The sequence below is a fragment of the Melitaea cinxia genome, chromosome 28 (assembly GCF_905220565.1).
Source record: "Melitaea cinxia chromosome 28, ilMelCinx1.1, whole genome shotgun sequence".
Lineage (NCBI taxonomy): Eukaryota > Metazoa > Arthropoda > Insecta > Lepidoptera > Nymphalidae > Melitaea > Melitaea cinxia.
Window position 1 is genome coordinate 2,475,236 of NC_059421.1, and position 27,926 is coordinate 2,503,161.

General features: G+C 31.0%; 1 protein-coding gene across 1 annotated transcript; it reads right to left on the reverse strand.

The window, feature by feature from the left end:
• Positions 1–4,968: 4,968 nt before the first annotated feature.
• Positions 4,969–27,926, reverse strand: LOC123667406 (igLON family member 5). Its single transcript, XM_045601311.1, has 12 exons — positions 27,785–27,926; positions 19,738–19,895; positions 14,767–14,824; positions 11,597–11,718; positions 11,014–11,155; positions 10,053–10,197; positions 9,351–9,481; positions 8,839–8,943; positions 6,911–7,030; positions 6,509–6,590; positions 5,901–5,953; positions 4,969–5,536 (listed from the first exon to the last, which is right to left on the reverse strand). The coding sequence occupies exons 1-12, from the start codon at positions 27,924–27,926 to the stop codon at positions 5,340–5,342; spliced, it is 1,455 nt and encodes a 484-aa protein (XP_045457267.1). The 3' UTR covers positions 4,969–5,339.

The window sequence follows — 27,926 nt, forward strand, 5'->3', positions numbered from 1 at the left end:
ACTTATATGTGACTGAAGGTATAATAAATAGACATTCTATATGTGAAGAAAAGTGTTGAAAAGGTGGTTTTAGTAAAGAAAAAGATTTATAGATGTGAACGGTCGATGTTGAAAAATTCTGAACAATCAAATCAAATGTTTATTAAATGATTCCTCATTTGTGGGTTCTTAGGCCAATTTAATGATGTTTCAAAATTATTCATAATAAAGAGTTTTTCATATTATTGAATTAAGTATTTATACCGGATGTACGCAAATGACATTTCGAAAATGTTGATTTGCTTATAATGAAAGTAATGATACATGAAGATAATATATTTATTGAACGTATATTTTATTATGTAATTGTGTGTGTCAAATAACGAATTTCAAATACACGATCTGATTATATATTGAAAAGAAATTTCTCATAGAAATCTTGATATGTTAATAGAATAAAAATAACATTTAAAACTATACTGACTAAACTGTATAGTACAAATCTCTCAAATTATTCAAGACAAAGCTATAAAATGCTTTCTAATTGATGCATTTATTATCTGTGTGCAGTGTTTGGACATTTTTGTAATGGCAACACTGATTGAAGTGTACACACACACACACACACACACACACTCTCATATTGCACAATTCGGAGGATATTAATGAATAATTTACAAGTTTTATACTACATTGCCGATTCGAGCACAAAAAAAATGAATCTTAATTATTATTATATGATGATTATTGTAAAATGAATGTTGTCGTATTCGCTATTGTCCGTAAGGCATTAAAATTTACGTGCCATATTATAATCTTTATAAAAGATTTCTTTTCACGTAATTCAGTATGTTGTTATTTGGGTCTTCCAAGACAGGTATTTTCTTCATTTTAAATTATCATATAACGAGTTGTGTACGTTTACATTTTTGTATATTCTATTATTATTATAATCTACAGCATATATATACAAGTTACATATCTCATTGAGGTTATGAAGATTTTTGATTTTCACCTACCCTCAAATTCGTAAGTTAATATTTAATTTGAATTTTTCTATTGTTTCGGCGCACTCGACCAAGTTTTCTCAGTATTATAAAAAGTATACACTATTTTCATATATAACACATTTAAGGGTAGGTGAACTATAAATACTATTTATGTATGAAGTTGCATTTTTATTTCATAGATCTGATTCGTATACGGGTAAGTGTTACCTTATAAAACCAGATCTTTTTTTTTTATCCGTTGTTTAAATATACACTTTTCTAATTTGATTATAAAAATGTAATATATAATCGAAATTAATCGTAATGTCACTTTTAACAATTATAATCATATGTAATTAGTGTTATGTAGTGTGAACATTGATGGTTTTTAACCATTAAATTATTTCGTCATAGGTCTAAGCTTTAATTTTCGTCCGTAGGTTGTTACAACATTATTTTTGACTAACATTTAATTTTAGATATGCGCACATTTATTTATATATTTTTTTACCTAATGACAAATGTAGTTATTAATGATTATTAATTATTGATGTTCGCTTAGGGTTATAGTTAATCTGTTGAAATTTTATCATATTAAATGTTCAAGTGAGTTTTATATGTATTTCATTATAGAATTAAGCGGAAATCATATTTACCTAACCTATCTGTTTAAATCTAGTCTATTTTTTATATCATTTTAATATCATTATCATTTTTTTTAAACTTACGTTTATTAAAAAAAATGACCAAGAACTTTGTATTAACAACTAGGATGCGAAATCGTTTTTGATTTGAACGGTTTGGTGTGACACGATCGACTTTATGTGACATTTGTCATATAAATATAATAATTATATATATATTGTATAATAAAAAAAAATATGTATTAATATATAAAAAATCACAATTGTCGTAAGAATTTTTCGAAAGAATAAGGGCTCACTTACGCAATTTGTGTATATTTTTTATATTGGTTTGGGGATTTTATGCCAAATCGGTATAAATTCACCGAACAGTCGCTCAACGTGGCACACCAAACTAAAGAAAATCTAAAACCATTTTGCCCATCGTTACTCTGCATTAAAATCATTAAGGCATTTTTAACGTATTTCAACTGTTTTAAAATATGAACAAAATCACCTGATTTGTTTAACGTTTTTTAAAATCTATGTTAATTAGAAATTTAAAGAGACTTACCACTAGGCTACTTGTAAGAGTTAAAATTATCAGTGTTTTAGTGTCTCATATATTGTTAGTGTAAGATCAACATTTAAAAAAAACCAAAGTTTATGTATGTGACGGGGTCAACCCGATTGTGGTTGTTTAAATGATGATAAATGTATTGATATATGAATAAATAATCGTACACAAATAAAATGATGTGTATCATTTCCTATCTCTACTTGTGTGAATTTGTAATCTGTATTCTAAGTTTGAAAAAGTAGATTCACCTAAAAATAAAAATTAAAAACGAATGTGTTTTAGACCACGCGACTGAAGTAAAAATTTCCTTAGCTCCTACAGTTATATACGAAACGTAACTCTATCTCTTTCTATCTTAACTAATTTATATGTTTCTCTCGACTTCCGTATGCCTCGCCCGATTACACATTTCATAATGTTGCTCCTAGTCAAGTTATGTTGTATCGTTATGGAGATTTGATGTTTCAATAGCGTTCTGTGAACTGCTGTTCAACTCAGTACGTCTACCATATTGGACGCTTAAATGCACCACTTGACAATATTATTATATACATATATAGGTATATGTATAACCACGTAATATGCGTAAAAATTAATAATAAATGCAGTCACATTTTCATTGAAATATGATATAAAAAAATAAGATTGATTGGATCAACTCGGCCACAAATATCAAATAGAGTCAATAGAGAAAACCGTAAATTATTAAACAAAATGACATAATTTTTTTATTACAAACTAGCTGTGCCCGCGACTTCGCGTGGAATTTAATTAAAAAACTATTGTTCAGTTCACAGAGTTATAAAATGAATTAATTTCTAAAATAAAAGTAGCCTAAGTAATCGGTCCAGCCGTTTCAGAGATTAGCCGGAACAAACAGACAGACAGACAAAAATCGTAAAAAAATGCTATTTTGGTATATGTACCGTGTATACCTTAAGCATTTAGTAAAAAGCGGTTATTTTTATATTACAAACAGACACTCCAATTTTATTTATTTGTATATCTACTTAAATTAAAAATCCAAACAGAAATTATTCAGAATTGACATTTCGACATGAAAATTAACCTTAAAAAATAAATAGACGTACTGCGGATTGGACCTTACATACATCCTTAATTCCTTGATACTAAATAGTATACTATGAAAAAATATATATTTATTGTGATATGGGCGTTTAAATGTTTTTTTAATTTTTATCCCAGACCCAAAAAGGGAGATGTTAGTATACGATTCAGCAGAGGCCTCTTTCTCCGTATAGTAGGGTTGGAGCTTCATCCACCACGCACAAAAACAGACATTAAAAACAGACAGAAAAAATATTTGTGCAAACACAAATATTTATCCCAAAGGGAATCGAACCCGCAAAACAGCCGGTGTTTTGGCGCGTACAGGGCACACTACGTCAGAGCAGATGTTGGAAGATTGACGACAATGTCTGTGACATCTTAGCTCCCAAACTGACATATTTCACTGTCTTTTTTTTGTATGTAAAAGGAAATTTTCTTGCGGGTCTGTCTTAGCTCTTTGGTTAAAATATATCCATTTTGAAGAGTGTGAGCTCCAAATTATGTGAGGTGCTTTCTGCATAAAATGGGATTACATACTTTTTTATTTTATCAATATAGGTACATCAATGTATAATCGTTAAAATGATAATTATTTGGACATCTTGACCAGATGCTGCAACCAGGCTGGTATGTAAAGTGGCCAACTCTTAGAAAACTTACAACAGACATAATTATGGTGTTTGGATTCAATAGGTTAGTTTCATTGTGTAAATTCCTTGCACGTTATGATTTTGCAATACGGCCATCTGGTGCAGCAACCAGGATGGTATATGTATGTATTTTCAGAACTTCGATATTTGCTGTTGAGGATTTTCTCCTAAGCTAAGCTGTTATATAAAAAATAGTAAATACATATATAACTAAACTTAGGAAGACAAAAAAAAGGACTTTGTTTTTAGGATAGATAAAAAATATATTTAGAATTAAAATATTTTAATTACTTAAAATATAAAACCATCTAGTGCTATAAAATATTTACAATACAAAGTAACAATTCTAACGAACTTGCAAAAAAATATCGAACAATTGGGGATTAGGCACGCTTCAATTGCGTATCGCGAAGAGGTCGCATACATAATTTTTTAACAGACTTCCAAATAATTGTGTTTGCAGACAAACGAAAAAAAACCGACTTCAATTACATCGACAAGTAATACAACGTAGATCCACGACAAAATAGTCAAGTAACTACGCGTTATCAAAGATTATTCAAAAAGTAGTTATCAGGTCTCAATAAAATTTAAATGTGACCACATGATGAACATCAGCTTTTCATTAAATTAAAAATTATCAAAATCGGTACACCCAGTAAAAAGTTATTGAGGATTTTCAAGAGTTTCCCTCGATTTCTCTGGGATCCCATCATCAGATCCTGGTTTCCTTATCATGGTACTAAACTAGGGATATCCCCTTTTTAACAAAAAAAGAATTATTCAAATCGGTGTATCCAGTAGAAAGTTATGCGGTATAATACAACGTAGGTCGACGATAAAAGCGTCAAGTAAAAACGCATTATTAGATATAACTCAAAAAGTAGTTGTTAGATCTCAAATAAATTTAAATGGGACCAATTGGCACACACCACCTTTCGATTAAAACAAAATTTGTCGAAATCGGTCCACCCGGTCAAAACTTCTGATGTAACATACATAAAAAAAAAAAAAAAAAAAATACAGTCGAATTGAGAACCTCCTCCTTTTTTGGAAGTCGGTTAAAAAAGCAGTCGTTGTGGTTGCATAGCACAGACTATGAATGAAAGCATTCCTTTTATTTTATTATCTATGTTTTTTTCTAGTACAAAGTATTAAATGCACCATTTATTTTAATTCTTTATTTTGTTCATATAAATTACCATTTGTTAACTAAAATTTTCTTTTATTAATCTTGACGTATAGCTTTATACACAAAAGTTGAATTGTAGCTAATTATTTTTTTAACATGACAACGTTAGAACTAGTTTATCATATCAGCTATTTAATCGATTTTTAAACTCGAAGTATTAAAAATGAATAACATCTTTCATTCAATATGTCTTAAGAATATTATTTTTTTTATAAGCTAATGGACATTATATATATTAAATCTTTATTTAAAACATCAACTCAATGAATACAAAATTGTAAATAAAATACACATAATTTGTAAAAATGGTTTTTTCCTCTTTCCGGCGTTTGACGGTTCGTTGTATTGTTCAAAAACGCGCGCTTGTGTTATGTTGTACGCTTGTTCTGGTTCCTCTTCTAATAATTGTGTTATATCTGTGTAGTCTGAGGTCGATGGTAATGTTCTGCCAGCTGTGAAATTAACTATTTATTTAATATTACATTAAAGATAACATTGAAATTAGTTTTATATATATTTCATTTTATTTTTAATCACTTATAACAAACTGCTTTCGACATTGTATTTTATTTTGCTTGCTTTAAATCTTAAAAAAAATATGTACTTATATCTTTTTTTTGTAATTTTCGTAAGAGAAACTGCTTCATTTGAAAAAGATAAATGTCTAAAATCTATTAAATAGCCAGTGACTATATTCTCGTCGAATATTCCAGTAACTCATTATAAAATTATTTCTCGAAAAATAGTTTACAGCACTGGCAATATAAATATAATAAAAAAATATGTAAATAGCGTAAAATGATAAATAAAAAGTACCTCCAGGCTCTGTAGCAAAATGTAATATTGGCGACTGCTTACTCCAACCGAACCTATGAAAAATATAATTATGTAACTTGCTACACAATTTCATATATATATATATATATATATATTTCATATATCATATATATATATATATATATATATATATATATATATATGATATATGATATATGATATATATATATATATCATAATATCATATGATATCATATACTGAAAATTCCAAATAAAAAACGATGATTTGTCTGGGAAGTTATTGTAAACTATTGTGTGTTTGAAACAGGGATTACAAATACTTTATACATTTTTTATCTGTTTTTGTTTGTTTATTAAGAATGTTTTTAATACTTAGCCTGTTTTTTTTTTTTAATAATATTAAGTGTTGTGGAATAAAACGCTTCACATTCAGTGGTCCCTCGTAAGATTTTCTTCTGTGTTAGGGGTCCGAAAACACACACAATATACAATCACTAACGCCCAGACCATGACAAACAATATGACCAATACAAATATCTGTCGTGAGCGGGGATCGAACCCGCGACCGCTAGCGCATCAGCCAGTGCTGTGTTGTTGTTAGATATAAATAAATTACTCAAATTTACCCGTTTCTAGACGTAACTATTGCTTCATATACTGTAGATGGCGTAAGACCTCTCACTGTATATGAAGCGCTGTGAATTGGTCCTGTAAAAATTTATTTTTTTAACTTTTTGTTGCATAAAAAGGTGATAAATTAAATTGATGCTTAATAATAAAAAATATAGATGTTACATAAAATACTACAGGCTTTTGAATACTATTTAGATTTTAAATAGAAAAAAAAAGTCAATTACTTTTCCGTTTAATTAAAACAAAACTCATCAAATGTTAAGAGACTAAAACTTTGTTCTCATATTTATAAAACGGTACGTTTTGCTCAAAATCAATTATGTCATGTTAAAAATTATCATTTACAAATAATTCCAAATAAATTTAATAATATATAAGAACGTATAAATACACACCTTTATCAGAATCTCCCGGAACAACGATACTGCTCCATAAATTAGTTGGAGGGTTAGTCGTTAATCCATCTTCCGTGGTTGATAGTCGACCATAATATGGACGAAGCCAGAGGCGATACTCTGTTAATAACATATAAAATAAATAAAAACTACAAAATTACACATTTCTTCAATATTATAGTAAAAATATCAAATTTTAATAATACATAAAATATTATACGTTGCAAATATAAAATAAAAAAAGTTGAAATTACTGAATCCCATATTGGGCACCATTTTTTATATAGTTATTTTGTTTATATTATTAAAATGTCAAAAAAATCAGAATTTACCAAATATTTAATATTTAGTTTGTCCAAAAGCAAATACGACACACATTTTTTTGTGATGTTAAAATCATAAAAGTCACACGTTGGGTGCCAATTTTACTAAAATGACAAATTCTGTTTAGTATTAAAATGTTAAGCATATTAAAAATTCATAATTATTAATTTATTTACACTTTCGCACACCAATACAAGGTTTTAATAGTATTACAAATTATATATAAAAATGGAATTTGCATCAGTTGCAACAGGCGGCCTTATCGCTAATACAGCGTCCTTAGCATGTATAATAATATTTCATCAACTTATTCGTTAAGTTAAAATTATAGGGTGCATTGGGCATATATTTTTTATAAAATAGTCATTTTCTGTAGACTATAAAAATGTAAATTATACTAAAAACTCATAAAATGTTGTCTCTAGCAAAAACGATACACGTTGAATCAGTTTTTTTTTTTGTTAAGTAAAATTACATGAGTCCCACGTTGGGCGCCAATGTTTTTCTTTATTAAAATAACTACGAGCTATACCCATGCGCATAATTCACACTAAATAAGTATAATAATTATCACTTTACAAAATTACAAAAATGTATTTATACATGAGTGGATTTGAAATTGAACAAAAAATTTACCGACCGTCAATCATGTTGACGTTGTTTCAAAATTAAAGCCATAATATAATTTTAAAATTAATTAATTTGAAAATAAAAGCACTAACTTTTTTTTTTTTTAGTTGTGGACGCCGGTAGAGCAAGCAATTATCTATGATATATAATTTATGTGGAATAATTGTGAGGCTTTTTCTAAAAAGGGAGGCCAATACCTTAAACCTTAGCATATTAAAATATAAATAACATGTATATGATTACAACTTAAAAATAAAAGTAACTATTTAACCGACTTCCAAAAAAGGAGGAGGTTCTCAATTCGACTGTATTTTTTTTTTTTTTTTTTTTTATGTATGTTACATCAGAACTTTTGACCGTGTGGACCGATTTCGACAAATTTTGTTTTAATCGAAAGGTGGTGTGTGCCAATTGGTCCCATTTAAATTTGTTTGAGATCTAACAACTACTTTTCGAGTTATATCTAATAATGCGTTTTTACTTGACGCTTTTTTCATCGACCTACGTTGTATTATACCGCATAACTTTCTACTGCATGTACCGATTTTGATAATTCTTTTTTTGTTGGAAAGGGAATATCCCTAGTTTGGTACCGTGATAACGAAACCAGGATCTGGTGATGGGATCCTAGAGAAATCGAGGGAAACTCTCGAAAATCCGTAATAACTTTTTACTGGGTGTACCGATTTTGATAATTTTTAATTTAATCGAAAGCTGGTGTTTATCATGTGGTCACATATAAATTTTATCGAGATCTGATAAGTACTTTTTGAGTAATCTTTGATAACGCGTAGTTGCTTGACTATTTTATCGTCGATCTACGTTGTATTACTTGTCGATGTAATTGAAGTCGGTTTTTTTTTCGTTTGCGAGCAAACACAATTATTTAAATATAAAAATTAAAGTTCAATATATTATGTCAATAACATAAAACACATTTATACAAAAAAATAAATAAATTTAAAAGTACCAACCGATTATATTAGAATAAGAATCAACTTCCCAGATGAGAGTAAAGCTGGTGGAGGTCGCTTTATTCAGAGCGGGGTCTACTTTGAACGATGCCACATTGGGTACACCTAACAAAAACATTAGAACGGATTACATTACCCAGAAAAATCTCTAAATTGTAGGTGTATGTTTTTTGCTGCTTCTTGCATACCTGCCAATCTATTAGAAATATTCGTATGAAAAGTATATTCTGCATTATTCAATATCTTCTGCTGTCTACTTAGTTTCATTGCAATTGTTTTAGTAGTTTTTATGTTAAAGAGTAATAAATGTGCATTATTTTTTTTTTGCATTCATAATATTAGCAGAAGATTTGTGCAAATAAAAAGGCAAATATAGCCGGAGTAAAACAAAACATCGAAGTAAAAAACAGCCAACTCGCACAAGATCACTGACAAACCAATGAAATACGATTCAACAACTACTCGTAGAATCGTGGTCCAGGCATATCTTAACAGAAACAAAAGTTACTCACCAGTTAATTTAAAAGAAACGTCCGCCATCCCGAGTTTATTTTCCGCTCTGAACGTGTAATTTCCGAAATCAATTTTTCGAACAGATCGGAATATTAATTGGTGGATATTTTCTTGCACTATTATTATTACTCTGAAATTTAATAAATTAATTAGATTATCACGTTAAATTAGCAAGTTTCATTTGCTCATATTAGAAAGTAATGAATAAATATAGAAAATCCCAGAGTTACTTGAACATTTCAAATTACAATGAGTCTCAGTAGTAGTAACTTCAACATAAAGAGCTTATGATTGTTTATTGCAACAATAACTGCTTTTTATCAAATATACATATAATGAATATATACGTATGTTTCAAATTAATAATATGGTGTTTTTTATTTATGAATTGTGTCTTCATACATTTGCTACGTTATTTATAACAACTAAGCAGAACCCTTCTGTAATGGGTTCTGTATCACAATAATTCGAAAATTTCTTAATTTTATATAAGGTACAGGTTAATCAAATTTAGAATTGATTTCTTTAGGCTGCAGTAGTTATTTTGGTATCCTCAACTGTAACATTGTATTTATCGGACTTCTACAAAATGATCATCGTTTCTTTTCGTATTAAGGCGGAACGAATTATTCATAACACAATTGGGTCGATCTGGGCCCCAAAAACTTGGAGGCCGTATATAATTAGTACCAAAACAATACCTGTCATCGGTTTTCACAAGTCTTCCATCTCTATACCAAGCTGTCCGCGCGGGAGGTATCGCGAACTCTACCTTAGCAGCTAATACCGCTCGAAGACCTATCGCGCTATGAACGAAACTGCGTTCCGTTGATACTTCTGGAGCATCTACAGAAGTAAATATATTATGGAAGTTCAATTAGAACCAAACAAAGTAGTGCTAGCTATTACAACAAGTTGAAGTTGTGAAGTTAACTCCTTGAGAAGAATTACCGTGATATAAAAAAATAAAATGTTCTATTATTTAATAATTGAATTATAATTATGTAAAACAATAAACTTTCAAATCAAAACATAAATTAAAGTTTGCTATTTGCATCGGTACAGTAGATCTGGTATACAGTAATACCCCGACTTACGCTACCTCGACTTACGCGAACTCGGAGTTACGCGATTTAATTTTCTCGTCTATTCGTTTTTTGTTTGACTCCCCCCACCCGTATTATTATTCGTTCAGTTTACAACAGGCACAGACGCGTAGTGCGGAATCGGCGCGTAGGTACATAAGTTACGATTTTGTGTTTTTTGGGAATCGACAGTCAGATCAATTACGAAAAATACCCCGCCAAACTGTACCCCGACTTACGCGAATTCGACTTACGCGGATAGCGCTCAGTCCCACCTATCGCGTAAGTCCGGGGTATTACTGTACTGTTATTCTTACATATATGTATCTTGCTACAGTTTAGCTGTTAAGTGTTCACTCAGCGTCACTGTTGTTTCGTTGTTCCATACAATTTTACTCATCTTTTTCTTTTTATACCAAGAGTCGTTTCTTAAGAGGTAAACTCCAAAAAAAGTATAATTTATAATTTTTTTTTTATTTTTTTTTTTTTACAATTTACTATCGTTTATTTTTACTAATTTTTACAAATTCATTTATAATTATGTACATATTTTCTAATATATAAAGTAAAATAATACCTTGTATAATAACAGTGATGGCGGCTGTAACGGGATCACCGACTCCGTTGTTCACGATACACTCGTACACTCCAGCTAACAAGCGGTTCTCAGCACGGAATCGAATTCGCGATCTGTGCTCCAATAACGCCATCGATTCGCCCTGGATCATAGAGAAGAACTCTGAATAATTACGGTGTTAATGTTTAGAGTTATTTAGTAGAAAAATATGAAACAGGAAAGTCGTTTTTATTTGTAGCTAGTTTTCCGCGTGGATTACACTATATTGGTTGTCAACTAGCCCTCACTCAGTGATAACATAGCATTCCACTGGTGTAAGAATTAGTAAAATCGGTGATACCAACATACCCCCCCCCCACCCATTTGAAGAAACGTAGTTAAAAGTCGAACGAAATTAATTTGTCAAGGTCTGGACTTCAGTCATTAGGTAGTAAATAGGTTTAACATTCCGAAGACAGATGTGATGGTGAATATGACTAAGTATTTTTTATAACTTAGTATTTAAGGCTTTAAAAAATTCTCAACTATTTGAGCAACTACGATTTAATAGTAAAAAATAAATGCTAAATGGGTATACACTTACATTTTTTCTCCAGTTCACAATAGGCGGGGGAGTGCCTGAGGTTTCACAGCCGAAATCCACGTATTCACCTTTCTTCACTTCTAGGAACCCTTCATCAGGTATCGATCTTACTGTTGGAGCATCTAAAGTGCAATTTAAAACAATTTTTTAAATTTCTTCAGCCTTTTTTGATAAGTCGATTCTACGGGTCAGGTAATAAATAAGTTGCTCTTCCAAGGATAAAGTATTCCAATTAAATAGGATATATTAAGAAATTGTGCTCTGAAATCTCTGGCATTAAAACTTGAGAAGTATCAAAACTTTGCAGAAGATGATAGTTAATTGTTGGTGAATAAGGTGACCAGAGCTCCTGGAGGGAATTAAGAATGGGGTTAGTCGATTTTTTTTTTCTTATATCACTAGGACGGCAAACAAGCGTACGGCTCACCTGATGGTAAGAGATTATCGTAGCTTAAAGACGCCTGCAATACCAGAAGCATCGCAAGCGCGTTGCCGACTCAATCCTTAATCCCCCAGGAGCTCTGGTCACCTTACTTACCAACACGAACACAATACTGCTTGAAAACAGTATTATTTAGCTGTGATCTTCTGTAAGGTCGAGGTACTACCCCACTCGGGCTGCTCCATATTTCGAGCAGGAAATTCCTGCTGTGCCCTACGTCAGTTAAATCTAGATCTAATTGTATAAAAAAAATAGTATTGGTCTCTAGTAGTGTTGTTTTCCTTTTGTAATGAAGGTAGCCAGAAATGCTGTTGATGCACTGCGTTAATAGTAAGGGTTAGGGGGGTTGGCTTTGCGTTTTTGTTACTGCGCATGCTGCAAGCAACCTTTAGCTACAGTAATCGCTTGCCATCATGCAGTCCGTACACTTGTTTACCACCGTAACAGTATTTAAAAAGTTTCCCTGAGTGTAACCTAATTCCGTAGCTTTGAATAAATAAAATTGTGACCTATTTTGTTTATATTCATGGACCTAAGTTTGAGTGAACAACGGTGTTGGATGGTTAAATCTGTAATTAGTATTTCGACTAAAAAAAGAAAGAAACTCAATTGGTCAACCACGACATTTTTTTGGTTATAACCTAAAAAATATTGTAAATTTAACTTGAAACATCTTCTAAACGTAGAGTTATTACTCTAAAAGCAATTGTAGTGAAATTGTAATGAAATAGGTTTGTCTATACACACACAAACAACCGCGAGTATCAGTCGTTTTAATAAATAAATATCGTTAAAAACGCAAAACTAACGCACATTGATTCTATTTCGATATTTGGAGATATCAATGAAAGACGAGCTAGAGGATAACTAATGACTATCTTACATTTTATACTAAAATGGACCTCTCCAATAAAAATTAAAAACTATACCAGTTTTGAATGCTCTCGTTCAGCCTTACCGATTTAATTTTCAAGATATATTTCCGCATTTTTTCATGAAAATACAGAATAATGTGAATGAAATTCATAGGAATATTGTTTTGTTCATATGATATGAATAAAAAAAAACCTGATTTAAAAACATATTTCTAAAAAATATTCAGAAAACAATAATAAGGCGTCTCCATCTTCCGTTGCCCAGGGGCTCCTTTTTAAATTCGGCCCTGTCGATTCTTATCAATATCAAGGATCCACATTCCAAGCCAGTGGGAGCTTCATGTAAAATTGACATGACTTGTAAAATGTTCATACAAATGCTATTCTGTACTATATTGATGTTTGAATCTCATAGGAATGCAAAAGTTATTGCCATAATTTATATTACATGTTATTATGTAATAGCTTGTAACTCTACGTGACATTGTATTAGACACCGACGATTGTATTTTTTATTTATTATTGTATTAGACAACGTAGGTACTTGAAAAATACAATCAATTAATTACGCACTATTAGAAGTAACTCAAAAAGAACTTGCTGGATCTAAATCAAATTCGGTACAATTAGTAAAAACTTATATTACACGTAATCCGTTTTTGAAGTAAATTAATAATTTGCATTCACACAAGTTTAATAAATTAATTGAGTGATTTGTAAAATAATAATAGAGTATAGTTCAAGTGTCTTTTAGAAAGCGTTCTGTCGCAAGCCGTTCAATTACATTCAAGATTCACTAATCCGATTTAAACAAATACGTTGTTACATTATCGCATTTGCGAACAATAGGCTACTTATTAATTCATACACTTATACATGTTAAAAAGTTAACATATTAATGAGTCACACATAAGACAAATTGAATCGTAAAAATATATTTACTCTATTTCCTAAAACAACAATCGAATGATTGGATATTGCGTGAATAATGTCATACATTTACAATAGTTTATAACATGGTAAACAAAATAATATTACTTCATCAAAAAAATGATTCGATGTTATAATAGACATCTCCTGTGTAGTTGTTATTAGCTTCGAGTCAGGATGGGGCAAAAACTCCAACTTGCCCCACAATTGACAACCAAGACAAAATTAATTAATACATAAAATAACAAAATGAAATTGTACTAAAAAACAAGGTCAAACTCGGTGATTTACATTTCTACAAATTTAAGTATTGTGCAAAACAATAATGTAAAGCAACTAAAATTGTGCGTAGGTGACCTAACAAAAGTAATAGCAGTCTATTTTAGTGCCGCCATTTTGTATTTTGTATAAGAAACGAGTTGATTTGTATAGTTGATTGAGTATCAAAATAAACAAAATAATTACACAAAACTTGTAAATTATATTACATATGATTAGTATTTTTATGTAATGACTATGTAATTATGGGGCTATAAAACCGAATCAATCATAAATATACATACAGTAACTATATACTTGTGTAGTGTTGTGTGGCTACGGCACTAAAGAATTTAGCCACCCCCTCTCTTCCCGTGGGTGTCGTAAGAGGCGACTAAGGGATAACAAGGTTCCACAACCATCTTGGAACTTAAGAAGCCGACCGATGGCGGGATAACCATCCAACTGCTGGCTTTGAAATACACAGGCCGAAGACGGGCAGCAGCGTCTTTGGTGCGACAAAGCCAGTACTGCGGTCACCAACCCGCCTGCCCAGCGTGGTGACTATGGGCAAAACACATGAGTTCACGTTATTTTTGGCGTAAACTTGTGGAGGCCTATGTCCAGCAGTGGACTGTTTAGGCTGTAATGAACTATATACTTACATTGTACTTCAATAGAATGCGTCTGTCTTATCGGTCCCCATGGCTCTTCCCGAACCACCTGAATAAAAAATTGGCTAATGAATAAAATCTTCCATTCGCACAGTGAGCAATGGATACCTATGCTCGGAATTTTTTAGCTAGTTATTTTTCAAGCTTGCTATTTATCAATCAAGATAAAATTAGAAAACAAAAAGATCCGCGCACTAACGACAGCTCGATGTAACGCATCAGATTTGTAAGCTGAAGATAGTTGACAGGGCTCATACCTCGTAGAGCTGATGGCACTGAAAGGTTTTCGAGCAGAGACCACGTACAAGAAAACACGGTATCAGGCAGCTGTCCACGATATTGACTAATGACTTGAGAATGTCGATGAAGTGGTTGGATGATAGCTGTATTAAAAGATCTAGATGTCGATAGAGGAGAGCTGATAATAGTGATGATTTAAATAACAAATTATGCTTAAAAAAATGATTTTGAAAGTTTGATTTAATTTAAACAGACTCGGATAAAGACAAGAGGCAATTTAATCAGCTAATCAAATATGACGGATATTTATTTAGAGTTAACAAATAAAGTAGCAAAGGGCTAAGTAATTAGTGGTCTACATTAAGTACCGCCTTCCTCCCGCCGTGAATGAGAAATAAATTTAAAATCCGGAAACGGTTTCATTTGAAATTTTGTTGAGTGTAGTAACAAATTATTAATAATTGAGATATATTTGCACTTTTAAAATTATATAGACTTTTATGTTTCAGAGCCTGTAACAGACTATTCTATTGAAACTAAAATTAGAACTGCTATCGATTTACTAACGATCTCACCTAACCTGACCTTTTGAACTAAGACATCTTCTGAACTTAAAATTTTATACTTTACGATTCAAAAAACTCTTTAACAAGCTTTATTACTTATAATTTTGTATATAAATTTATTTAAAAAACAAAGGACAATGGCCACGGAAGTATGAAAATTAAACCCAGGCTGAACAGATACAAGATGTAGCTTAAAATTATGGTAATATTGGGTGATGAAAATATATGATATCATCACCATCAAATTCGGTGGCTAAATGTGTGATATTGCTATTTTTATTTCATCAGGGATGATTTTTTTATCTTTAAGATATTTTCAATTTAGGTATCTCTGATGATGTAAATACGTTATTCAATCGTTTTATTACACTCCCATCGACACTGGAGTTTAAAAACACTGAGAACAGATTAGAGTTTAACAACACTGAGAAGTTTAACAACAAAGAGAGTTTTTATTTGGGGCGTTTTATTTTTATCTTTAAGATATCTTTGTCGATATAAATAAGTTATTAAGTTATTAAATAGTTTTATTTATTCGAAGATGACAAACACATTATTGTCACAGGTATTAACACAGCATACGATAGCGACAATTGAATACTTTCTTAATAAAATACATATATGTCATCGTAATAACAATAATTATTCTACGTATCGTATGTCTATACAATACAATTGGCGATTTCAATTAAAAACATATTGCGAAAACTATGTAGGTATCATATTTATATTATTATTATATTTTGTTACACATTCATTTCAGGAATGTACTAAAACTAAAACAATAAACAAAAGAACACACCTGCACGAAGAGAACAATATTTTAATAAGATGCAGGATTCAGTCCAGGCACGTAAGAAGAAAAACCTATTACACTTATGTGTTTTATAAAAGAGGAGATGGGAGACATTCCATTTTGGAATACTATTGTAGTTGTATCCATGGTAAAAGAACCCTGGGAAGCTGCGCCCATGTAATGAGCGTATTATATTATCTGGGGTGGGCAAGGCACGAAGACAACTTCCAACATCCCGCTCTGAGCCTAGAGTATGTCACGTTAGATATAGAAACATAAAAATAAAGATATTTCTGTACTTACATTTTTTTTTATAACCACTAGACCACAGAGGCTGTATGTTTCTATACTGAACTCAACGCAAATAATCAATAAAATGGTTTCAAATACAAAGTAGTTATTCCCAAACATATATAAAAATAAAAGTCGAATTGGGAACCACTTTCCTTCTTTTAGTCTATTAAAAGTGATAATTATAGTATTACAATATCGTCCGTCCCGTCGTTTATAACGTCCGGTACGCCTATACCAAAAAGATGCCTTGCATGAAACAATATTAAAACGATTGAATAACATATTTACATCATCAGAGATACCCAAATTGAAAATATCTTATAGATAAAAAAATCATCCCTGATAAAATAAAAATAGCAATATCACACATTTAGCCACCGAATTTGATGGTGATGATATCATATATTTTCATCACCAATATTACCATAATTTTAAGCTACACCTGTATCTGTTCAGCCTGGGTTTTTTTGGCCATTGTCCTTTCTTAAAAAAAAAACCATTTTTTTTTCGCACCAGTTTTACAGTTTAAGTTACAATTATATCTCAAAATCATTTATTTACAAAAAATTAACGATACCTTCTCGAAGTTTTATGATTTGCCAAAAAAAAAGTTTGAATTCAGTTTTCTTAAAAAATTAACTACTTTTATGAAGTCACAAACATTAATAAAGTTGTCTAAATCAAGATCTGTAGCCATTACGAATACACGTGTCATTTTTTTGTGGGTCATTTCGGTTAGGCTTTAAATGAATAAGTAGTAGTTTAGATACGGGTCGGTGTAGATCGCGAAACAGTTGGGCAAATTGTTTAATTGTGTAATTGTTCGCTGTACTTCAATGTTTAAACAAACCGACGAGGCCTTTAATGATGTTGTAGTGTCGATAAAATATTTATCGTAATATTTTTGGAATGTTATGAATTTTAAAAACAAATGTAATTGACTCTTTGCCTCAATAAAATTGATACAGTTTTCGATGTGAAATATCTAAAGACGAGGGTAAACCTGATTGTCTACGTGCCGATACAGGCCGTAGCGACGCATCACCACGCTATATTGTGGAATATATGTACTATACTATACTATATAATAATTGAGTTGACGCTATTTTAAAGAAAATTTTGAATTAAAATTTTTTGTTTATAAAACAATTAAACTTTTATTAAATGTTTCACAGCTGCCAATCGTCACGTGACGTCTCATATTTTTTTTTGTATTATTTTATTAAGATATTAACTTTGTTTTTCAATTTTTTAACCTAATAACAATTGAAGAATAAATCAGACAAAAAAAGATCTTTAATCCAAGTATAACACAGAATATATTGGACTACTAAATTATAATTTAAATCAATGACCAAAAATATACAAATGAAACTCGTATTTAAATCGACTATTTGTGGATGTATTTTTTTTTTTTTTTTAGAATCGTGATCAATTTATTTATCGTAAAAAATAGTTCTGGGGACTTAGTAATTTTATCGATAATCTCAATGACACATCACTACGCACTAATAGCGTTAGTTAAGATCGAAGAGCTCTCGGCTAGTTTAAAGTAATTGTAATTTTCAATTAACGCTCCATTTCGCAATCAATTCTTTGTCCGTTGTGAAATAATTTACGTATGTCGTATGTAAGTACTTTGTTTTTCTATCTTTAAACACGCTTGTACATTGTTAAAAAAAATTAGCTAAACCTAACATATACGCATATAAACATGTTTTAATATCATATCAAAAATCGACCAGTCGGAGATACAGGTTCGATCCCCGCTGGAACGGTCGATTTTTGATATGATATTTAAAAAATGTTTAGAATTTCCTAATGTGTGGGTAACACAAAAATAAAATCGTACAAATCTTTATATATATATTTCTTGTGTGCGTGTGTATGTCACTGAACTCCTCCTAGACGGCTGGACGGATTTTTATGAAATTTTTTGTGTGACTTCAAGGGGATTCGAGGATGGTTTAGATTCACAATTTGTCACAATGTTAAAATTATTCTATTTTAATTTCAGTTTGTCCCGACAGTTGGTGCTGCGATCAAATTGAGAAAAATATTTGAAATTTTGTGTTATGGCAAAACAACGTTTGCGGGGTCAGCTAGTATACGCATATATTTTTATCCCGTTAGACAATCGGAATAAAAAGTAACGTAGTACGTTTATGCCATGTTGGATCTCGAGTTATTAACACCGAACTTTAATATTAACATTTTAACTTTTTTCGCCACTTATTGAATTTAGCTTGATCTCAGCGTCTCTCCGGTGCAGACTTGATGTAGGTATATGACGTTAACTAGTATAGCGATATTTATTAATGCACTTTATCAATAAATAAAAATATCTTATAACATATACACACGGTCGTCTGTTCCTACAGTAAGCAACTTAATGATTGTGTTATAGGTAACAGCCGACTGCTATAGCTAAAATTTGTCTAAACTTAGTTTTTGATAAATATACATAGACATGATACATATATAAGTAGATAAATACAAATATCACACCCAGAGTTAGGTGGGAATCGAATCCGTAACCTCCGGAACAGAAAGCAAGGCCACCACAAACTGCGCAAACGTGCTAGTCAAAATTTATGTTAAATATTTCCAGTTGGGTATCCTAAAGATATAGTTGAAATGAAATCGTCGTTAAGGGTCTGCAAGCAAGAAAAAATCCTGCTGCTAAAACCTATCATTAACTTATGTGTAGAATAAAATCAGCAAGCAGTGAAACGGGGTCCAAAAGTAACTTAAAGATAACAAAAAAGAAAAAGAAAACTAAAATTATAAATTATTTCAAAAAAATAAAATTATTAACTTAAGATGATCAAAATTAATTTTGTGGAGTATTTTGTATTGATACTTTAGTGTGTATATAGTTACTCATACCCAGTGAACACATATGACGTAAATTTACTTAAACGTGATATCAATGTGACATAAAACACTAATTTTATATCATTTTAATGTCATATTTAAGTAAATTGATGTCAGGTCACTGGGTGATATACGTTTATATTATAAATGCAATGTAGCCTACTTAGTAAGTTCTAGTTCGTAGCTTACTTCACAGGTATAATCAGCAGTGTCCTTTGAAGTGAGGTGGTCTATCTGCAAACTGAAGTTGGCGTGCATCCTCGTGTGGGGCGGCATCAGATGGTTAGGGTCGTGACTGTCGCCTAGGAGTGTCTTGTTCTTGTACCATCGAACTCGGTGATTTGTCTCTGTTAATAGAAAAATATTATTTTAACATACTTCAAAAAAAATTAGGAATTCGCCTGTATGTTTTATTATATGTAATAATTCATAAAATTTTACTGGGTGTACCGGTTTCGAGTCAGATCTGGCGACTACTTTTTGGTTATCTTTACGCTTCAGCCTGTAATATCCCAAAGCTGGGCATAGGCCTCTTTCCCCATTTAGAAGAAGGATCAGAGCTTAGCCTTTAGGGTTGGCGTATATATTCCGTACTATGAGTAACGATTGCTATCAGTTGTACATGATAACAACCAGGACCGTCAGCTTAACGTTCTCTCTGAGGCACGCAATGGAAAAGCGTGGTGGATTAAGCTCTGATCCTTCTCCTACACGGGGATAGAGGTCTATGTCCAGCCGTGGGATATTACAGGTTGATTCATAATGATGATATTATTAATATTATATCAAGATAATAGGAAGTCAATCAACATAAAGATATTTTATACATAAATTCTCAATTTCCATCTTCAAATAATAACAATGGCAGAATATCGCTAATGGCGATCGTATGCCAAAAATAAAAGAAGAAGAAAAGAATAACAATTTCGATTCCCAATATGGGATATTGAAATTAGACAATTTGCAAAAATTTCACGACACTTGTGCAATCGATTGCTTAATATACTGCTTTATAATAAAATAAGCATAAAAATCTATTCAATTTATTGATGAAATGTCATTCTCGCATCATCTGGAAATGTTAATTAAATTTGATATCCTTATTACGACCACTAACTTAAATAACATCCGGTAGAGTATTCATAAAATTAAGTTTTATTAAAGACCATTACAATAGAAATTTATTTTATGTAAAGATCATTACTATCATACAAAAAGAGGAAAAGTGAAGTAGAAAGTATTATTGAAGTATTTTTTAGAGTTGTTTCAATTATATGTATTCAATTATAATCTTTTTCGTAACAATACATGTAATAAAGTATAGTTGTATTAAATTACGATAGAAAAGATGTTATGTAGTCGTAATAGAGGGAAACATATTTTACACTTAAGGTTTTAATAATTGTATATCTATTTAAAAAAAAAAAAATTCTCATCTGATATTGTCGAAATTTTTGTTTACTGTCACAATTAGAGAGACAATATATTGTGAGTAGATTTTTTTAGCGCGTTAGTCTACATTTACTATTGCATTTTGTAAGAGCTATTTTAATAATTGTAAGCTATTCCAACAAATAAGATTGTGTGTACCAACACAACATTCTATTGTAGAAATGTTGTTGTTGTAGTTCGGCCCTGTAAATAGGTAGAGGGATGGATTTAGGGGAGGGCAACCGGTGGCCCGAGGCCTCCACTAAAGAGAAAATAGACTTCGGAAAAACATTTCAAACTCAGATTAGTAAACATTAGTAAACAACGTTTCCTTTCATGTCTTTTTTGCGTTTTACCTTTTTTTAAGATTGTCTATTTTATTTGGAAAATAATTTGGGGCCAAGGGGACTACAGACCTCTAAATCCGGCCCTGCATAGGTATAGGCGATAGGCTATAAAACAAGACGGTGAATGAAGAGAAATAAAATCAAACAAATACTTAAGATTTGACGACCCGTCATTTATCTCTAAGCTGTATCGGTTTTTAAAAAACGTGACAAAGTCAAAACAAACATGTACTTCTCAGCTTCTTATAAACGGACATCATAATATCAATAGATGCTCTCGTTAATGTAACATTGTTATTCTTATATCTAGAGGGGTTCGGATCAAATGCTACACAAAGATCTGAATCTACGTTCTCTTCCTGTCACTAACTACACATAACATTCGAAGCTATTGAATAGATGGATATGGTATCTAGTTGCGTCTGGCGTAATATCCGATTATATGGGAATGTTTAGATGAAAATTATCCTATATGTTAGTGTGAATTTCCAGCTATCGAAGTACCAATTTTTACTTTAATCAGATTAGTAGTTTTTGCGTGAAAGAGTTACAAACATCGGTTCATTCTCACAAAGCAGTAATTATTTGACTCAAGTTAGCTTTTACACATTTCAAATAACTTACTAATTCTACTGCGAAGTGGCGGAAGAAATCCCCAAACTTTTAAAAACATGTCAGTGAATAACCTAATCTAAAGTAATAACAGAAACCTAATAAAAAAGAGAGAAATTAATATAATATCTCTTTTTGATTAATGATGAATTGAAACTACAATAACTGAAATTAGTGAAAAATTAAAACAATATAATTATGCCACGTCCAATAAATCCTAATCGTTGTCAAATTTCATAGATTCGGTGTTCCGACAAGGGGCAACAACATCGTTTCGAACACGCCGTAATTGATGTTACCATGCATTGTTTGTTATAGTTGGACATTCTTTTTTTAATATTTTGAAACAAGCAGATTAAATTCCAATCTTTCCATACACGAAAGAGGCTTTCACCCAGCCTTACAGAGTTAACAGAATGGTAAAAACTTTTAAAAGAGGCCGCTTTAAAAAAAATCTCCCCAGAAAAATAGCTAAGATATAGTTCCATTAATATAAAAAGAAGTGACATTTTTATCTTCTATAGAGATAGATGGAAAGACAGTTTATCAGCGGGACTATCCCAACAAAACGCGACACATAGCCACAAGCACGGTACGTGCACACAAACGTGCGCAACACAAAAATGTCGCTCTTTTGTGCCTTTGTGAATTAATAAACCGAGCCGCATCTGATTGCTCGCAAAATATGTTTTTTTTTTTTAACATACTTTTATTGTATTTCGTTCTGAATGGAATTTTAATTACAATGGAAAGGAAACTGTCAAACTGGATAAATGAGTGATATATTCTTCAAAAAAGGATAATAAATTTATTTTGTAATTTTTGTATATACATATACTTACATATTAACAGAACTAAATATTTACAAATATTTATGGTATAAATGATATCCGCGTAGAAAGGTGCCAAGAATGCTGGTAGCATTTTCCCATTGAATCGCTATGTCGATGTTCTGGTCTCTTATCCGATAATATTCCTATTTCCTAATTAAAAAGTACTTCAAAACTGTTATTACGATTATAGCTGCAAAAGTTTGGAAGGTCTGTTGACTCCTAGAGTGAGATTTGGAACATTGGAACTCAAAACGGGCGAGCAGTGAAGTTCTCTGTCTTTCTGTATTTCTAGTGCAGAGATTCTAGTATAAATTCTAGTATAAAATCGATAGGTTAAGAATATTTAACGGATAAAGAGATCTTTTATCTATTGGATACCGTTATATGTCGAATAGCTTAACAGTATTGGCTGAAACAGTCCTTAAGATCGAAAATATTAAGTTCTTAGTTCATTGAACTCTAATTGCATTTCTATTATTATTTAATTGACTTTAAAAAAATCTCTATTTTTATGTCTGGTACTTCATAACTTTTTACTGGGAGTACCAATTTTAATTATATTTTTATCGAAAGCTTATGCTGATCGTGTGGTCCCATTTAAATTTGATCGAGATCTGGCGGCTACTTTTTGAGCTATTCCGAATTTAATTGATAAAATGTTTTCCACTACCTACGTTGTATTACTTATCGATGTAATTGAAGTCGGTCGGTTCGGCGCTTACGAGCAAACACAATTATCTGATTATACAAAAATAAACATTAATTTTAATAAGTGATGAAGTATATTTCATTAATAAGAGCAGAAGCATTTCTTTTATGGTTAAAACATAATTGGTTACCAAATAAATAAGTTACGTCGTCGCGACATAGTAATTTAAAGATTAATAAAAAGTGACCATATAAATTATGGTAGGCTATTTGTTTAAACTAATTTAAAATTTTAAGGCGCTCGACACACTATTTACTTCTATACTATATACTATTAAACTATACCAATTTTAGGGTAAATTTTAGAGTACCCATCAACGTTCTGTTAAGTTTGAAGTTTGAATTCAGTCTTGATTTTTTTAATAATTTTTTTTTTGTCTTCTCAAATCAGACATCCAAAATTAAAAAATTTGGTTTTTAAATATTAGATCCATAATTCGATTACAATTGATAAATTTTTTTTTTTACAGTCAATATTATTTTTTTTATAATGTCAATAATAATTTGAATTATACAGATTATAAGAAATATATTAAATTCCTATAACGATAACCTTATCTGCCAAAATTTTCTATTGGCGACCTGTAAATCCATAAGTTGTTGTTTATAAATTTACATGAATGAAGGTTCAGGTTAGTTTCTGTTTTCGGTCTGCTGATAGAGCGTATCCGTAGCTTATGTGCTAGATAAGCTTCAAATCTCAATTCAGATTATAGCGCGACATGTTATTCCGATATTTTATCAAACAAATTAAAGCTACGTGTATCAGCCGCCTATATTTAAAAAGTTAAATTAAATCGTAAAACCGAACCAACGTGGGATCAACTACAATAATTTGTTTTAGAAATGTCGTGTTAAATTTATAAATAATGATGCGTATAATGAGACTCGTTTTTAAGGTTCCGTGTGTAAGGAATGCTACGTTTCTGTATCCGTCTTAGAGGTAGCCCAGACCTTTTAGGAGTATCACCTCGGAATGAAAGATATTAAGCTGTAAACTGGTAATAAACTTTTGTTTTGTCGTTCTAAATGTTGTCTCAAAAGTCACAAATGTTATCGTGTCTGCGTCTTAAGATATTGAATGTCAAAGGTCATAAAAATCGGTTTTTCGCAAATATCACGCTTTCTATTGCTTACATGAGATTTGCACCTCGTATAAAAGTTGTAGAGTATAAAATTCTCTAAAACTTTTGTTTGAACATTTTTTTTTCATACAATCAACTGTTTTTGCGGTAGACCGCGAAGAGTGCGCCGCGTACAATCATATATGGCCATAAGCAAGGTCAAGTGTGAGTTACTGTTATCAGTACGTTGTATAAAGTTAATCATTTGCTAAAAAAATATAATTATTAAACAATAATAATATCAAAATTAAATCCGTCTTTCATATGTATAATTTTAATAAATTTTTAAGTTGTTGATTCTGAAAATGCTGTTGTAGAGCAAGCAATTATCTATAAAATTATATTTAATTTATGTGGAGTAATTGTGAGGTTTTTTTCTAAAATGGGAGGCAAACATCTTAAACCTTAGCATATTATTATATATAGTATATATTAGCGTATTACATATGTAGTAACAAATACAAGTTATAAATTAACACGGACATCGCTTAATTTCTTCTACTGAACCTCTCGTCCTAAAACCCTTAGAACTTGACGGTTTTTTATACATCTTTATTAACATTATCTCTGTAGATAACCATAAAAAAAATATTGACTGTCGACAACCACGGCTTTCATTGATATAATGGTTTTAGCTTAAATATAATTACGGCTGTAACTTTTATAATCATAATAAGTGTCTAAACTATTACAAGTTGAGTAAACTATTACAAGAGGTTCTCAATTCGGCTGTATTTTTTTCTATGTATGTTACTTCAGAACTTTTGACTGGGTGGACCGATTTCGACAATTTTTATTCAATCGAAAGGTGGTGTGTGTCATTTGGTCCCACTTAAATTTATTTGAGGCTTAACAAAAACTTTTCGACTTATATCTAATAATGCGTTTTTACTTGACTATTTTTTCGTTGAGCTACGTTGTATTATAACTTTTTACTGGATGTAGCGATTTTGATGATTTTTAATTTAATCGTAAGCTGGTATTTATCTTGTGGTCATATTTAAATTTCATCGAGATCTGATAACAACTTTTTGAGTAATCTTTGATAACGCGTATTTACTTGACAATATTTTCGTCTACCTACGTTGTATTACTTGTCGATGTAATTGAAGTCGGTTTTTTTCGTTTGCGAGCAAATACAATTATTAATAATTAGCTTAACGCTTGTAGTTTCAACTATTTCTGCTGTGGAGTACCTACATCTGGTAATAACAGTTAGTGACAACATATTCGATACTTTAAGCAAGGAACTTTTTTGTATATGCTACAAAAATGTCAAACAAGTATGTCGCAGATCCTAACCCTGCTGTCGACATAACGCATTTCCAGGAGTTATGGCCACCTTACTCACCACAGGATCACAACAATTCTTAAGAGCAGTGCTATTTAGCTGTGATCTTCTGTAAGGTCTAGGTGCTCCAGATTTTAAGCAGAATATTTCCTGCTCTGCCCTACCCCAGTTATTATTTCTCTTTGGAGACATCTCATATAGAGCATAATCTACCACGTCGCTCTTCTTAAAACATTACAAGCGTTTAACTATTGGATTATTTAGGCTAAAATTTTACATGTATTTATGGAAATTAAATAAAGATATAACTTATGATAATTATGTAACTTATTAAAAAAACCTATAAACTCCAATAGAGCTGTTCCAGATTCATCATTATCATCATCATCACCACTTCAACCTATGGCAGACCACTGCTAGACATAGGCCTTCATAAGTTCGCGCCAGACATCCCGGTTTTTCGCAATCCTCATCCAGCCTACACCGGCAATCTTACGTAGATCGTCGGTCCAACGGACCGGAGGAGAGATATATGTTCCAGATTATGACCAAGATATTTATTATTTAATCAATAAAGAGTTGGAGTTATACGTTTGACTTTTCATACTGTAAGTACCAAAAGAGAACTGATAACTATTTATATCAGAATACAGTAATGAACAACCCAAATAACTTCAAGAAATATACAAAACTATCACGAACATAAAATCAAAATTTAAAAATTCTTTTGAAAAAACATGCTCTATAAAATAATTGACTCTGTACCTAGATAAAAAAACCGCTACGAGCCATGGCCCTTTAGCCCCTAATGTAAATACGCCTATGGGTAAACCCATGAGGTTTCCGTGGTACTTACATTTTAAAAGTAGTGTTTGTTATGTATTGGCAATAAACTATAAAAAACCGATTGTGCTTTAGATCACACGACTGAAGTAAAACTTATGAAACGTAACTCTCTCTCTTTCTATCTTCACTAACTTATATCTCCCCCTCAACTCGTTCCTCTCGCCCGATCACATTTTCGTAACGCTCTCGTCACGCATTCACCAGCTTACTCCCCTAGTCAAGGGGGCGTAAAGAATTTTACTTCAAAAATCTTCCAAGGAGTTTTACGCCAACTTTTATGTGATCGATATTAAACACAAGAAGCGTTTCTTATTTGATTTATTACAAAGACATTCCTAATAAAAACGTGCTCTAAAGTTTTACCGTCGCATTTATATCTTTATTATGTAAATGTAATATTGAAAGCTTTTGTAAAGAAAGCTTTTATATTTTAAAGCTTATACGTCGAGTCGTAGACGATAAAAGCTCGATAACTTATTTTAAATAAAACGTAGTAAGCTTGTATAACTAGTTGCGGAATAAAATTGTAAATTAGTAGTTTCACAGCCTTTAATTTTAATAATAATAATGAAATTAATAGTTACAGAAGAGCTTTTTACAGAGCTTTGATCAACTGGTATTTAAAAAATTAATATTAAAAGAAATTACGAGCTTTCAATAGCTTATCTTAACTAGCCTGGATTTGAATTTACTAAACAAACCAAAATCATGTAATCTAAAAGAGCAAAACCACGGTCGGAAAGCTATTTTATTTTATTTTATTTTATTTTATTTTATTTTATTGTATTCAGGACAACAAACAATTGTATAATAAAAGTTTACACACAAGTTACGTATCTTAATATCTTAAATATTCTTAACTTATTACACAACCAGCACCGTTATCCACATAATAATATTATATACATACAGCACAATATTTATGAAAATGTAAATTACAATTTAAGAGAAAAGAAAAACAATAGATATTACCTAATAAAGGTAGACAGCTAACGAAACGAAACGCTATTTGTTTGTAAAACAAGTAATATGTATATAATTTACCTGAAGTGTTCACGTAGCAAGGAAGCAGCACAGTATCATTTTCATACGACTTTACAGTCACTGGAACACTTTTGAAAACCTTCTCACTTAAAATCACTTTTGATAAAAACAATAACACAAAAACTTTGTGAAACAAACCCAT